Source organism: Aquarana catesbeiana, linkage group LG02 (assembly GCF_042186555.1).
Source record: "Aquarana catesbeiana isolate 2022-GZ linkage group LG02, ASM4218655v1, whole genome shotgun sequence".
In the NCBI taxonomy this organism is placed as follows: domain Eukaryota; kingdom Metazoa; phylum Chordata; class Amphibia; order Anura; family Ranidae; genus Aquarana; species Aquarana catesbeiana.
Window position 1 is genome coordinate 79,129,333 of NC_133325.1, and position 13,850 is coordinate 79,143,182.

The 13,850-nt window shown below is 42.1% G+C and overlaps 1 protein-coding gene across 4 annotated transcripts in view; it reads left to right on the plus strand.

Annotated features, from left to right (window-relative positions):
- YAP1 (Yes1 associated transcriptional regulator) overlaps positions 1-13,850 on the plus strand; it is a 99,897-nt gene that overhangs the window by 13,629 nt on the left and 72,418 nt on the right. For all 4 annotated transcript variants that reach the window (XM_073613070.1, XM_073613069.1, XM_073613067.1 and 1 more), the window contains exon 2: positions 6,906-7,156. In XM_073613070.1, coding sequence (XP_073469171.1) covers positions 6,906-7,156 — 251 coding nt within the window. The remainder of the gene's footprint in view (positions 1-6,905; positions 7,157-13,850) is intronic.

The following is a 13,850-nucleotide window of genomic DNA, read 5'->3' on the forward strand; positions in this document are numbered from 1 at the left end:
AGTCCTGTTTGGAACACTTGACCTGCTGCTGGAAATCATACAGCATTGTAATGATGTGTAGCACATGTGACCATTTTCTGTTCGATGCATTTCATCTGTGAAGCCAAGATCCTTTGGGTTCTGTTGCAGAAAGAGAAAATCTTGGGTTCCGTAGCATCTCCCCTAATATCTTGCATGTTTATATAAACATTAAAAAACATTAAAAAGGCAGCAGTTTTATCTTAATGCATTCTATGCAAAAAAAAAACTGTGTACAGCAGCCCCCCTAATACTTACCCGAGCCCCATCTCGATCCAACAATGTTGCATAAGAGCCCTGGCTGTCCGGGGAATCTCCCTTATTGGCTAACACAGCAGCGGGTGCCAAAGTCAGCGGGTCCAAGCCTGGGCTTCCTGTCTGAATTGACACACAGAAGCTCGGCTCAGGTGCCCCCATGGCAAGCTGTCTTCTATGGGGGGGAAGGGCCAGGAGTGCCGGTGAGGAACCCAAGAAGAGGAGGCTCCGGGCTGCTCTGTGCAAAACTATTACACAGAGCAGGCAAGTATAACAACATTATTTTTTTTTTTTTTTTAAGAATGTAGTATCTCTTTAATGTCACAGTACAACAATACCTGACCATGGGGGCCCTGAGATGTTGAATAACTGAAAGAGTTTGTCATACAAGGTTATGTAGACTTTGTGTGAAACTCTGAGGTTGGTCCAAAGTACTCTGAGATCTGTGTAATCTGAAAGTGCCATGAAGGGCAGCATTTCTCACCATGGTTCCTTGGGATCCTAAGGTTCCTCCAGATGGTGCTAGGGGGATCCTTGAGCTGTGATCAATTTTTGTATCCCAGATAAGTAACCACTGAAGTCCATTATGTATCTAGCTACTGATTCTGGTTATTTCCGATAAAGGCTATGCCACCTTGTGTGTAGTTTACCCTTGTATTATATATTATTGCTCATTGCTGCTGTGCTCTGTGTAGCCGACTTATTGCCATTGCCCTGGTTTAGATGGCAACTTTATAAATTTAACCGCTTAGAGTCTGTCCTATTGCAGTTTTACTGCTACAGGGTGATACCTCTGCTTAGAATCGCGTGTGTGTATATATACGTGATCTGGCTCTTCTGGATAGGGGGGATGCATGCGTGCCGCCACTGCAGGCTCGTTTCCGCTGTGTTCAGACAGTGGGAGCCCATTGGCGGGTACCACGGACTCTTATGTCCACCAGCTCCCACCGATCTATCCAGCAGAGGGTGTAAACATTGCTGTTCTGATAGGAGGGAAGTTATGGATCCTGTGTCTCTGCAAAGCAGGGACTAGGATCCATGTCTTCCTCTAGTAAAAGCACCCCCCACAGTTTAGAAAAACACTGGCTAGGAACACAGTTACCCCTTTGATCGCTCCTGATGTTAACCTCTTCCCAGCCAGTGTCAGTGCATATTTTTAGCACTGATCACTGTATTAGTGTTACTGGTCCCCCAAGTCGCTGATCGCCGCCATTACTAGTAAAACATAAATAAAAAATATCCCAGAGTTTGTAGATGCTATACCTTTTTTGGGTTTTTTTTTTTTTTTTTTTGTTTTTTTTTTTTTAACAAAAATATGTAGCAGAATACATTTTGGCCTACATTTTATAAAGAAATGTATTTGTTTTTCAATTTTTTTTTTATTGCAGAAAGTAAAAAATGTTGTTTGGGTTTTCTTTTTCAAAATTGTCTTCCTTTTTCTTTTTTTTTTTTTGCGCAAAAAAAGTGATCAAATACCACCAAAGTTTGGTGGGGAAAATACACCTTTTATTTGGGTACAACGTCACATGACTGCACAATTGTCAGTTACAGTAACGCAGGGCCATATCGCTAAAAATGGCCTGGTTGTGAAAAGGGTAAATCTTCTGGAGGTTAAAGTAAAACTTAAACACTTTTAAAAAAAAAAATATATATATTTTTTATAGCTACTGTTAGGGGGGAAAAAGTATTTGATCCCCCTGCTGACTTTTTATGTTTGCCCACTGACAAAGAAATGATCAGTCTATAATTTTAACTTTTTAATTTTAGGTTTAACCGTGAGAGACATAAAAACAAAAAAAATCCCAGAAAAACGCATTTCAAAAATTATAAATTGATTTGCTTTTTAATGAGTAAAACAATAATAATTTGACCTCTTCGCAACTCATGACTTGATACTTGGTGGCAAAACCCTTGTTAGTCACAGAGATCAGACGTTTTTTGTAGTTGGTCACCTGGTTTGTACACATCTCAGGAGGAATTTCGTCCCACTCCTCTTTGCAATCCTCTCCGAGTCATTAAGGTTTTGGGGCTGACGTACGTTTACTCGAACCTTCAGCTCCCTCCACATATTTTCTATGGGATTAAGGTCTGGAGACTGGCCAGGTCACTCCAGGACCCTAATGTGCTTCTTCTTGAGCCACTCCTTTGTTGTCTTGGCCGTGTGTTTTGGGTCAGATCCAGGGTGGATAAAAATCGATGATTTAAATTGTGGTGGTGTTGTTTTTTTTTTTTTTTTTTTGTTTTTTTTTTTCAAATTGATTTTAATATGCTTTCGAAGTAAAAAAATCTATCTAAATGATAGTTTTCTATTTAAGATACATTAATAATTTAGTTTATTCAGCATTAAATTGAGCTTAGTTATGTTGCATGAGGCTGTATATTCTGCAATATTTACATTTTTGGTAAACTCATTCAATGAATCCAAGCTCTGCAAGCTGAGATAACATGCACTGCATTGATGCATTCACACAATTTCACAGTAACCATGAGATAAAACAAAGTTCAGGAATATTCCTTTGTCCCATTGTTTTGGAAATCTATGTACACTACAAACTGTATGATTATTTGAAGAAAAATACATCTGTACCAGGCTCTACCTGTGAGGAGGAAGAGCAAGCAGTAAAACATGAAAGTGAAACCTTCTAAGCAGCTGATAAACCTTGTGATCTTTCTGCACATAGCTTGAAGTGCTGTATTCCTCCCTTGAGGAGCACAATGGCAGCAGGCCATAAAAGAGACCCAGTTTGGGAATATTTACTAATCTGACAGCTTATTCTAAATAGGAAACCTTTTATTTTGTTTGCAAATTTTAAAGATTCTAAGTTCTAACTACCAGCAAGAATGAGTCCTTACATTTAAAGGGCTCCTGTCATTTCAGATCCATCACGGCAGCGCCTGTTAGCGGGCATCCACTCACCTGCTGCCGCCACGTCCCTCCCCTTGTTGTTGTGTTACCGCCGCATCACCAGCCGTCCCATTAAAGTGAATGGGACTGTTAGTGAGTCAACAGCGGGTCAGAGGAGGAGCCACCATGGGACAGAGATGACAGTTGCTCTTTAAAAATTATGATCTACATCAAACCCACCATAGCCCCGTCCATCGTCCCTTTGATGCAGTGAAGTTGTCCTGTCCTCTTAGCAGAAAAACACCCCCAAAGCATAATGTTTCCACCTCCATGTTTGACGGTGGGGATGGTGTTCTTGGGGTCATAGGCAGCATTCCTCCTCCTCCAAACACAGCGAGTTGATGCCAAAGAGCTAGATTTTGGTCTCATCTGACCACAAGACTTTCACCCAGTTCTCCTCTGAATCATTCAAATGTTCATTAGCAAACTTCAGACTGGCCTGTACATGTGCTTTCTTGAGCAGGGGGACCTTGCGAACGCTGCAGGATTTCAGTCCTTCACGGGGTAGTGTGTTACCAATTGTTTTCTTGGTGATTATGGTCCCAGCTGCCTTGAGATCATTGACGACATTCTACCGTGTAGTTTTGGGCTGATTCCTTCCCGTTCTCATAATGATTGAAACTCCACGAGGTGAGATGATGCATGGAGCCCCAGACCGAGGGAGATATTTTTTTATTTTTTTTTATTTTTTTTCTTCCATTTGTGAATAATCGCACCAACTGTTGTCACTCTCTCACCAAGCTGCTTGGCGATGATCTTGTAGCCCATTCCAGCCTTGTGTAGGTCTACAATCTTGTCCGTGACCTCCTTGGACAGCTCTTTGGTCTTGGCCATAGTGGAGAGACTGGAATCTGATTTGCTTCTGTGGACAGGTGTCTTTTTATATAGGTAACAAGCTGAGATTAGGAGCACTCCCTTTAAGAGAGTGCTCCTAATCTCAGCTCCTTACCTGTATAGCTAGGCAGGATCAGCCAGGTATTACAGGTGTTACAAGGTGCCAAATTACACAGCACAAGCACTGCGCTTTAAAACATGCTTTAAAGAAACAGAATCTTGTGTTTGTGTTTTTTTTTTTTTTTGTTTGTTTGTTAAACGCTTTAAGGCTTTACAACCACTTTAAGTTGATCCAGCCTGGGCCATTGTAATTCTACATATACCATACTTGTGGATTTTCTCTAAAAGTTGGAAATGACTGTAGTAGGCAGAGCTACTCCAGTGATCACCACTAGTTTCCATGTCCCATGCTGAGGGTAAATCTCTATGGTGGAGCCCTGGAAGCAACAACTTGTCAGGGGTTCTAACCCTTTCCCACTATATCAAAAAAAGAAAAAAGGTTTGGCTGTAAATGTACATTAAAGGGTAACCTCCTGAGGATGGAAATATGGGGAGCTGCCTTACTTTTTTTTTTTTTTTTCTTCTGGACCTGTCAGCGAGTTGATGATGACTTGGAGTATGCAGATGGTAGTTTACACCTTTCATATTTGATTTATGCTTGTGTTTGATTTTGGCAGTACTGTTCCTCAACCCTGAATGTTCACTTCATATTGAAGGAAACGGCTGACTTTCCTTTCCTGATTATTTGACAATAGCAGCAAAGAATTGTCTGTGTTCTCTATTCAACGCTATGATCTTCCTCTACCGTTAACAAGTTTTGCTGCTCTCACATTGGTCTTTCTAGTTGGTAGAAGCCTGGTACAAAACGGCTGCACATGCAATGATGCCCAAAACAAAGACGGTAGTTTTACCCAACATAGTGTTTTGTAATGGTATTGGCAAGAAAACTAAGTTTAGGCTGTTCACACAAATATGGCTGTATTACAGTTCTTATGCGAGAAAAACTACAACTGCATGCTGTTGAACTTTAGACTGGTTATCTAGGTCTAGTCTATCTGAGGTATATGGTCCTATCGCAGCACTGGATCCCCTGTTAGAAGTACAAGACCTACAGGATATTGCACAGGAGTTAAAGCATAACTTCTCCTAAGAAAGGAAGAAGTCCCGCTTATCTCCCCCCCCCCCCCTTTATTGTGAACCTTTTTCTTTTTGAGAGAGTACATATAGCCATCATATTGTCTAGCTGTCGCTGTCAGTTCCTTCATGCATGTCAAATTGCAGCTCATATATGCAATGCCTATGTCTACATGTTGGTCATTGGTGCAAGGTTAGTTCAGTGATTTTTGTTTTTCTGACAGGGGGAGGCCCCCCGCCCTGCCCGAACACTCAGATCAGGGCTCTCTGCCATTGGCTGAAAGCACTGATCGGAAGTCTGTTGGATGCTGGTTTTCCAGCATGCATGTCTGACAGAAGCCGGCCAGACCGACATGCGCACACGTTTTTTTTTTTTTTTTAAATCCAACATTCAGCCCGTGTATCCGGCTTAAGGAAATTTTTTTTGGCATTACTCTACCCTCTAGTAGGCAGGTGTACCTGGAAAATTTGAATTCACCTGTGCTTAGGATAACAAATAATGTGCAAAAGCAGCTAGCACAATTTTCTGGTAACAAATAACATAAATGGAAATAAGAATGCAGCACTTTCACATGAAAAAGCAAAGTCCAAATGTTTGTGTTAAGAGTTGAAAAAGGCACTTCAAATAAGTGCACTATAACGCAAAGGGTGATGGGAAAAAATCCTCCACTGGCACCACAGCACACAGAGCCTCTTACCCTCAGTTGTAGATCACCTAATTACAGGAGCTCAATTCAACACCAACCACAGGTCAAAATCTCCAGACAACTTCCTGACCTTTTTTTAAATCTTCTAGATTGGTCACTCTGTCATATGGGGCCCCACATCATGTAAAGTTCAGGAGGCAGAACAGAAACAACTCAGATCAGGGCTCTCTGCCATTGGCTGAAAGCGCTGACACAACTCTGTGTAGTATTAAAAGCAATTTAGCATTTAAGCGTACCAGAATACTCAAACAATTGAGATAAAATCAGCATGTCGTTCCAAACCATAGAGTTTCTAACCAACAACATGGCTGCAGTCCTCGTGCATGGTGACGTCAGGTGTACCTGGAAAGCTAAGTGCAGAGAAGAACCAGCAGTTAAGTTTCAAGCTGGACAAACCCAGATTTTTTTCATACGGTGCTGATTGACAAATCCTCTGCTGCAGCGGTTGTATTTTGACAGCTGGCACCAGTGGCTGTTAGAATACCTGAACTGTGGCTGCATCTGATTGGATGTAACTGCAGTTTGGCTGAAACTGTTCCGTCTGGGATCCTTCAATTTTTTTAATCGAATGATGTTGGGTTTGAGGGTGACAACAGGGCTGCCCGCAGAGTAAGTTTCAGCTGCTTCTTAATGAACCAGATGAAATTCATAGTGTATGGGCAACTTTTAGATTTAAAGGCTAACACATCTTTTAGATCATGTTACACTTGTATTTTGGGTGTGACATGGTTGGGCTTTGCTTTCAGAGCCTCATCATTCAGAGATCTATTCTGTCTGCACCGTAGTTCCCAATGGAACAAAGTTTGGGGATTACCGCACTCCTAATCCATTGACACTTCCTTCAGTTCTCTAACTTAAAAATCTGTACCTTTGGTATGCAGAAAGCTGGAGGAAGAGTCTGCAGTAGCCTTTGCTACTGACTTGGACTTTATGTAGGTAAGAGTCATGCATATGGCAAATCCTCAGTGTGGTTGTGTGGTGGTGGGCGGGTGGTTATTTTTTTTTTTGTGTGGGGGTTTTTTAATTTTAACACCGCACTTGCCTCTTTACAGGCCAGCACAGATGGAGGTTCAGCGGGTGCATTGACTCCCCAACATGTTCGCGCTCACTCTTCCCCAGCCTCCCTGCAGCTCGGCGGCGTGTCGCCCGGTGCACTTCCTCCGCCAGGTGTGGTTCCTCCTCCAGGTCCTGCCCCACCAGGACAGCATCTTCGACAGTCTTCCTATGAAATCCCAGATGACGTTCCCCTGCCACCAGGATGGGAGATGGCCAAAACCCCATCAGGACAAAGATATTTTCTCAAGTAAGTCGCCATCCAACAAATACAGAATTATGTGCTTTACTGGAATACATTATATGTGCTTTTTTTTTTTTTTCTTTTCTCTGAGCACCTCTCTCGCTCTCCAGCCTAATTCAGACTGGAGGAACTGCTGTCTGGAGCTTGCAGGATATCCTATTAGAAGTAATAAGTTGGAGGCAATGAAAGGAAAACTATGGATTTCTTGCCATATACTACAGTTAGACCCCTTTCACATCGAGGCGCTTTTTAGGCATTTTAGCGCTAAAAATAGTGCCTAAAAAGCGCCTCTCATGCCTCCCCTGTGTAAAAGCCCGAGTGCTTTCACACTGGGGCGGTGCGCTTGCGGGACAGGAAAAAAAAAGGCCTGCAAGCAGCATGTTTGGGAGCGGTGTATCCAAAACGCCCTGCCCGTTGAAATGAATGGGCAGTGTGGCCGAAGCACCTGCAAAGCGCGAAACTAGGTGCGCTTTACCACCAATGCACCCCCGCCTCAGTGTGAAAGTACCCTTAGTGGTTCACCGAAATGAACATTTCGGAACTGAACATTCAGGATGCACGTGACTGAAATGTATATGTATATATTTTGTATTCGACATTTTAATTTAATATCATGAATATAAAATTGTTGGCCATTATCGGCACCTTTTTGAAGCAGTGTTAAAAATCCTGCGTGCTGCATTTTTGGTGCATATTTGGAAAGCTGCATTAAATGCAGCAATAGAGCATCAAAAATGCACCCATGTTGTGTTTTTAAAGCATTTTTTGAGTCACATGACCTATGAAAACTACACCAAAAGTAAGGTAAAATCGAATGCGTTTTCGGCAGCCATTATCAACACTTTTTTTTTTTTTTTTTTTTTCTTTTGGCACAACGCTAAAAACCCTGGGTGCATCACTAACTACAGGTGCCCACCTAAGGATAAAGGCCCCTGGATGATTACATGCCATATTATGGTTGTCTCATTTTTTAACATTTCTGGGAACTGTGCCATGCTGGTCTTGTACTTGCAGTTATATGTACCCATTGTTTTAGTTTTATGTGCTTTGCATAAACACATGCATACACTTTGCTTTCACATACACATAGATGTAATGTTGCTTGATTTTTATGCTTCTAGGGCCAGTCCTGCACAAATGTATCTAAAGGCATGATAATCAAGTGTGTGCTCACACTAGCAGTGTTAACCAAACCGTTACTTAACGTAATTTTCCTTTCCTGGTGTAGCTTCAGCACCCTGTCCCCTGCAATTTGAGTAGTAGTAGTTTTATACAGGAATTATATGGCGCCAACAGTTTGCGCAGCACTTTACAATATAAAGATGCAGATAAACAGGTAAAACTTGTGTAGGAGGATTTGTTTCATTTCATGTAGATCACTTGAGGCCAGTCAGTTCACTAAGGCCATACACTGTTCGAATCTCAGGTGGTTCAGTAGGGACCGGCCGAGGTTTTAACAGTGTATGGGCAGCCTGAATGTACTAAGTTAATCAACTTGGATACAACCAGCAAGCCGGGTTTTACCTGCGATTATTGCTAGCAGATGCTATAGCTGCTAGCAACACGGTCTTCTCCCGGTGGGGACGGCTTTAATACAAATCAGATTTGATTAGGACTAAAAAGGTCAGCACTGTATATGGGAGATAGTCAGTCAGGCTTTCTCTGCATAATATCCAGGGAAAGACACCCAGGCAGGGGTACATGTAAAGGGCAGAGTACTCTTATTGCAAGTGCTATAGATTACTTCTGCCTGGGGTTCTCTTTAATGTTTGTTGTTTAAGCTTCCACCCAGCCTGCTTCCCTTTGCTCTCAAGGAAAAACAAAATGAATTGGGTTCCTTTTTTTTTAACTTTTTTTTTTTTTTGTAATCTGTGCAACACTGCAGTTATTTTCTCCAGGAAAGTGCCTGTAAAAGTGCACATATTGATCTTTTCCTCTTTATCTTCCTGCGCTGCCCTGGTTTCCATATTAAGGGCTCATGTTTCACAGAGAACAATGAGGACCCTGAGACTGTAAAGTACACAGAAGTCTGGCAAGCTCATCTGCATGAGCAAGAGCATTTGTTCTGCAGCAGACATCCTAAGTAAATGATTGAAAGGGCTTCTAGCTGTGAAGGATCTGCCCTGATGGAGAAAAGGCCTGGATATAAACGAGGTTGTTAAGCAAAATAAAGACTGCTTTTTTTAAATCTCTCCCTGCTGGGATCACACGCTGACCTGCTGAGCAGCTTAACTCTTCCTGGTCTGCTGATGAAACTAGTTTCTGGTGTTGGTGAAAGAAAGGGTAAGGTGTGCATGATGGGAGGAAGTTGGCATACTGATAAGTTTAAAGTAAAAACCTAGGCAAAACTTTTTCTTTTTTTCTTTTTTTTTTTTTTTTTTTTCCCCTTCATTTTGGGTGGAGCAAGCGAGGGTTATAACACCTGTCAGATTTTTTTTTTTTTTTTTCCTCCATCTTTGTCCAATTGCTGAGATTTCACTTCCTGTCCCATAGCCAAACAGGAAATCCCTGCAAACTAAGGAAATTCCTTGGGGACCCCCAGGTCACCTGAACTAGTGTCCCCATTGGAAGAGTCACAATCTATTACTTTTCTATGGACAATCCAAAATTTGGGATTTTCTTTTACTTTCAAATTCAGTGACAATGGTAAACAGGACAAATGGAGAGGGTAGATCTCTCTAACGGGGACACAGACCGCAATAAAAACTGACATGTGCTCTAATCCCTCTGCACTCTATCCAAAACTAAAAGTTTTGCCTTTAGTTATACTTTAAAGGATAACTGTACTCTATACTCCATGGCTATACATTTGCAGAGGTTGCCTGCTTCTGGTAGTTTGTGATCTCCAGTGATTACATTTGTGCAGAATGGCAATACTCAGGTTTGATGGAGTTGGTTCTAAAGCTGCACAATTCTGGAAAAAATGAGAATCACAAATTTTTTGCTTGGAATAAAGATCTAGATTCTGTCTTGATTCTTAGGGTAACCTCTGTCACATTATACAAAAAAGTGGGCTCTGCCTTTGGCAAGGCCATGGTTTCTACTGATGCCATCATTGATCCTTCATATATAGGTAATGTAGATGCCAATAACCATAATACAGTTGGCCCCATTCTGTGCCAGGTCCACCACCCAGCTCCTATCCCCTTATCCAACAGATTTAGCCCCCTTTCATTTTAAACCTGATTTAGTGGATCCCAGTCTTAATGTTCCTCCCCCTCTTCTGGTTTCAGGCTCTCTGGGTAACCCATCCATCTTAGATGATTCTTTTTGTCCCCCACCAGTCCAACAGAAGAAAAAAAAGTTCTGAGAGGTAGATGTGGGGGATGGAGACAAAAGAAACGAGACAGGAAAGAGCAGCTAAAAAGCAACGGCACCATTAAAATCTTTCCTCCCAAACCCTGAGTGAAGCTGAACATTCTCTACTAAAAAAGCACCTTAGTTTTGAACCCCACATCACAGCCAACAAATTTTAGTCTTCTTTTAAAGACCTTGATCGGTTTATACGGAATCTTGCGTTTCAACATCGCTATATTAACCAGGATACATCTCGGCCCATTTCCCCGGATGTGCCCACCTCCAGTATAACCCCCATAAGTTGGCTAAAACTGAGGGGTCTTGGTCATCAACAGAGGGAATTATGGAAGGAGGGCCATATTGACAGTCAACCATTAGGGGAATGTTTTGACCCACCAGTCTCGCACCTTTTCGCCCATGTTCCACTTTTTATCCTTCCCAGTCTTGAGGTCCTTTCCTTAAAATTTACTATCAAGTGGTCTACAAAGACCTAATAAACATATGTGACAATGCATCTAATCATAAGTTCAACTTACCTCCCACAGAACGGCAAGCCTTGAAGGCCTTGGAGTCGAATCCCAACATTACCATCAAACAAGCAGACAAGGGTGGTGGTACGGTCATCCAGGACCGTGTTGATTATCTCCAGGAGTCTCTCGGGCTGCTTTCCAACAACAGTACTTATTTTGTTTTGCCCAATGATCCTCTCCTTGAATTCCAACTGGCTTTTAAAAACCATTTGGTTCAGGAGGCAATCCAAGATGCTGTACTGAGCAACCGGAAGGCCAGTTTCTGTTACCAACGAATTGTAGCACCCCGTACTCTTACCATCTCCCTAAGGTGCACAAATTATTGGTTAACCCACCTGGTAGACCTGTAGCTGCTGGAACCAATGGTTTTACCAGTGGGCTCTCGTAGTATATAGACTGGTTCTTCCAACCCATTGTGCAAAAGCTCCCCTCCTATATACGGGACTCTGATCACGTTATTGACTTTCTTCAACATTACAAATGGGAGAGCAATTATTTGTGGGCATCTGCTACCTTTTTTATATACCTAAGTCCCTCATGAGGTAGGCCTCAAAGCCCTCTCCCATTTTTTTTGTTTAATTATCTACAGTTCAACCCCTGACAGGCCCCGTTTTTGTTGGATGGTACAAAGTTTTGCCTTGAACATAATTATACTTCCTGGACAAATTTTATCTACAAATAAGAGGCACAGCGATGGGTGCAATTTTTACACCCTGCTATGCCTACCAACAGTGAGGTTCTGGGAGGAACATTCAATTTGGGCAAATAACCCATTCATGAAATACCTTGTTTTCTATGGCAGGTATATTGATGACGTGCTCATCATTTGGGATAGTAACTGTCATTTGTTGCATATTGCAACACCAACAACCTGGGCCTTACTTTCACACACGTCATTGACCCTGACCATCTGTTTTTTTTTTTTTAGGATTTGGAGCTTACACATAATGACTCTATAGTCGCCGTTAATCACTCCAAGCCAGTTGGTGGCAACTTGTATTTACATTTTGGGTAGCTGCTACCACCCGTCTTGGAAGAGTAATATCACTAGAGGACAGTGCCTTCTGCTCAAGAGGAACTGTTCCTGGGATAAGAATTAAACAGAGCAGGATCGTGTTTGATAAATTCAGAGAGAAGGGCTACCCTGAGGAACTTCTCCAGGAACCGTCTGATTCATGTCTTGCCAAACATCGTTGTCCCGGTGGTAATGTCCCCAGGCCACAGGGAATGACGAAACCCAACGCTAGGTTCATCACGCGCTTTAATGGCAAATTCAGGACCATCACCCATGTGATTTAAGAAACGCTGGTCAGTGTTATATTCTGACCCTAAGTTGGGTCCTCATTTGCCATCAGTACCTCAGGTTTTCCTGAAAGCCCATACCATTAAAAATCGCATTGCTCCTAATAAACCCAGAAGCAATAAGCAGGAGAGAAGTATGGCTATTAGAACTTACTTTGACAATAGAGTGGGCATTGTCCATTGTAGGAAAAGGGGTTGTCTCACCTGTCAGTTCATATCCCATGGCCAGTCTTCTTTCAAGGACAACTCTGGGGAAAAACTACTCCATCAATCAATTTTATCCCCTGCTCGACCCAGTTTGTGATATACACCCTGCCGTGCCCTTGCAACTTATTGTATATAGGTCGTACTATACGGACCCTGCACACCAGGGTTGGTGGACACTGCAGGTTTATTAAAAAAAGGGGAGGATGTGCACAGTGTCCTCCTGTGCTGCCCATTTATTCGTCCCCTTGTTTATTTTTGTAACTTTAATGCAAACCTTGAAATATCTGGCCTCCCATTTGTAATGTAGATGTTCATTGCTTTTCAAAGTTTATGGAATCCCAGCTAACCTCCACAGCCTGCTGCAGAGGTATGTGCTTTTTGTGCATTGTTGAGAAAATTGTGTAGGACCGGACAGTTGATAGACCAAAATTAATGGGCTGCTCTAACGCATTGCACAAATCAGTACTTTCAGTAAAATTGCTCCCATGCATGAAGGCAACCAAGGTCAGTCTAGCCATAGTAGATGTACACTGTGGTTAAGGTTTCCTTGGTCTGTTTGATTTTTTTTATGTGATTAAATGTGGTTTTGAAATATCTTGTATATTGGACTTTTTGTATGTAAGGGAATCTGGCTAAATGTGTCATTTCAGATGTGTGCATTTTGCAACACATAAAATGCAATCAAACTACATTACACTAAATGGGCGAGTGTTACATGAGTGTGATGATACTGCTGGTGTACTGGCATGTATTGTCTTTTAATTAGAAGTTCTGCAAAAAAAATCAATCTTTAAAATGCAGCGTGTTATCAAGACTCATCTTAACCAGGGATGATCTCGGGTGGGTTTGGACTTGAGTCAGAACCCAAATAAGCTATCCTACCAAGAAGCAGTCGGTGTTCACAGCCATTCATAAGTGATGGAGACCTTTCCTGCCCTGCAGCTGCACCCCTTGTATACGTTTGGCTGTGGGGTGGGGAATATCGTCTCCACATATGATTGGCTGTTTGCTGGGATAGTTCAGATAGGTTCGGCCTTGTGCTGGTCCCTAATCCTAACCCTTCTGCTCACTGTTTAAAGAGAAACTTTAACTTAAAATGTTGTTTCTTTCACCTCAAGAGGGTTGCGAAAGTGGAAGCAGCAGGTATCTCTGTTACAGGCTGGGGGGGGGGGAAGCAAACACTTTTTGAGTGAAGTTCTGCATTAATTTACAAAATCTTTTTAATTAACTATTATTAAATTGCATCTCCAGCCAAGCTAAATTCAGTCGATAAACCTTTACAATGTATGGTTGTAACTGGCTAAATATTAATAATCCAGGTTGGATTTTGGTGTTCCATAGCCTAGGCTGATGGGTAAATTGGT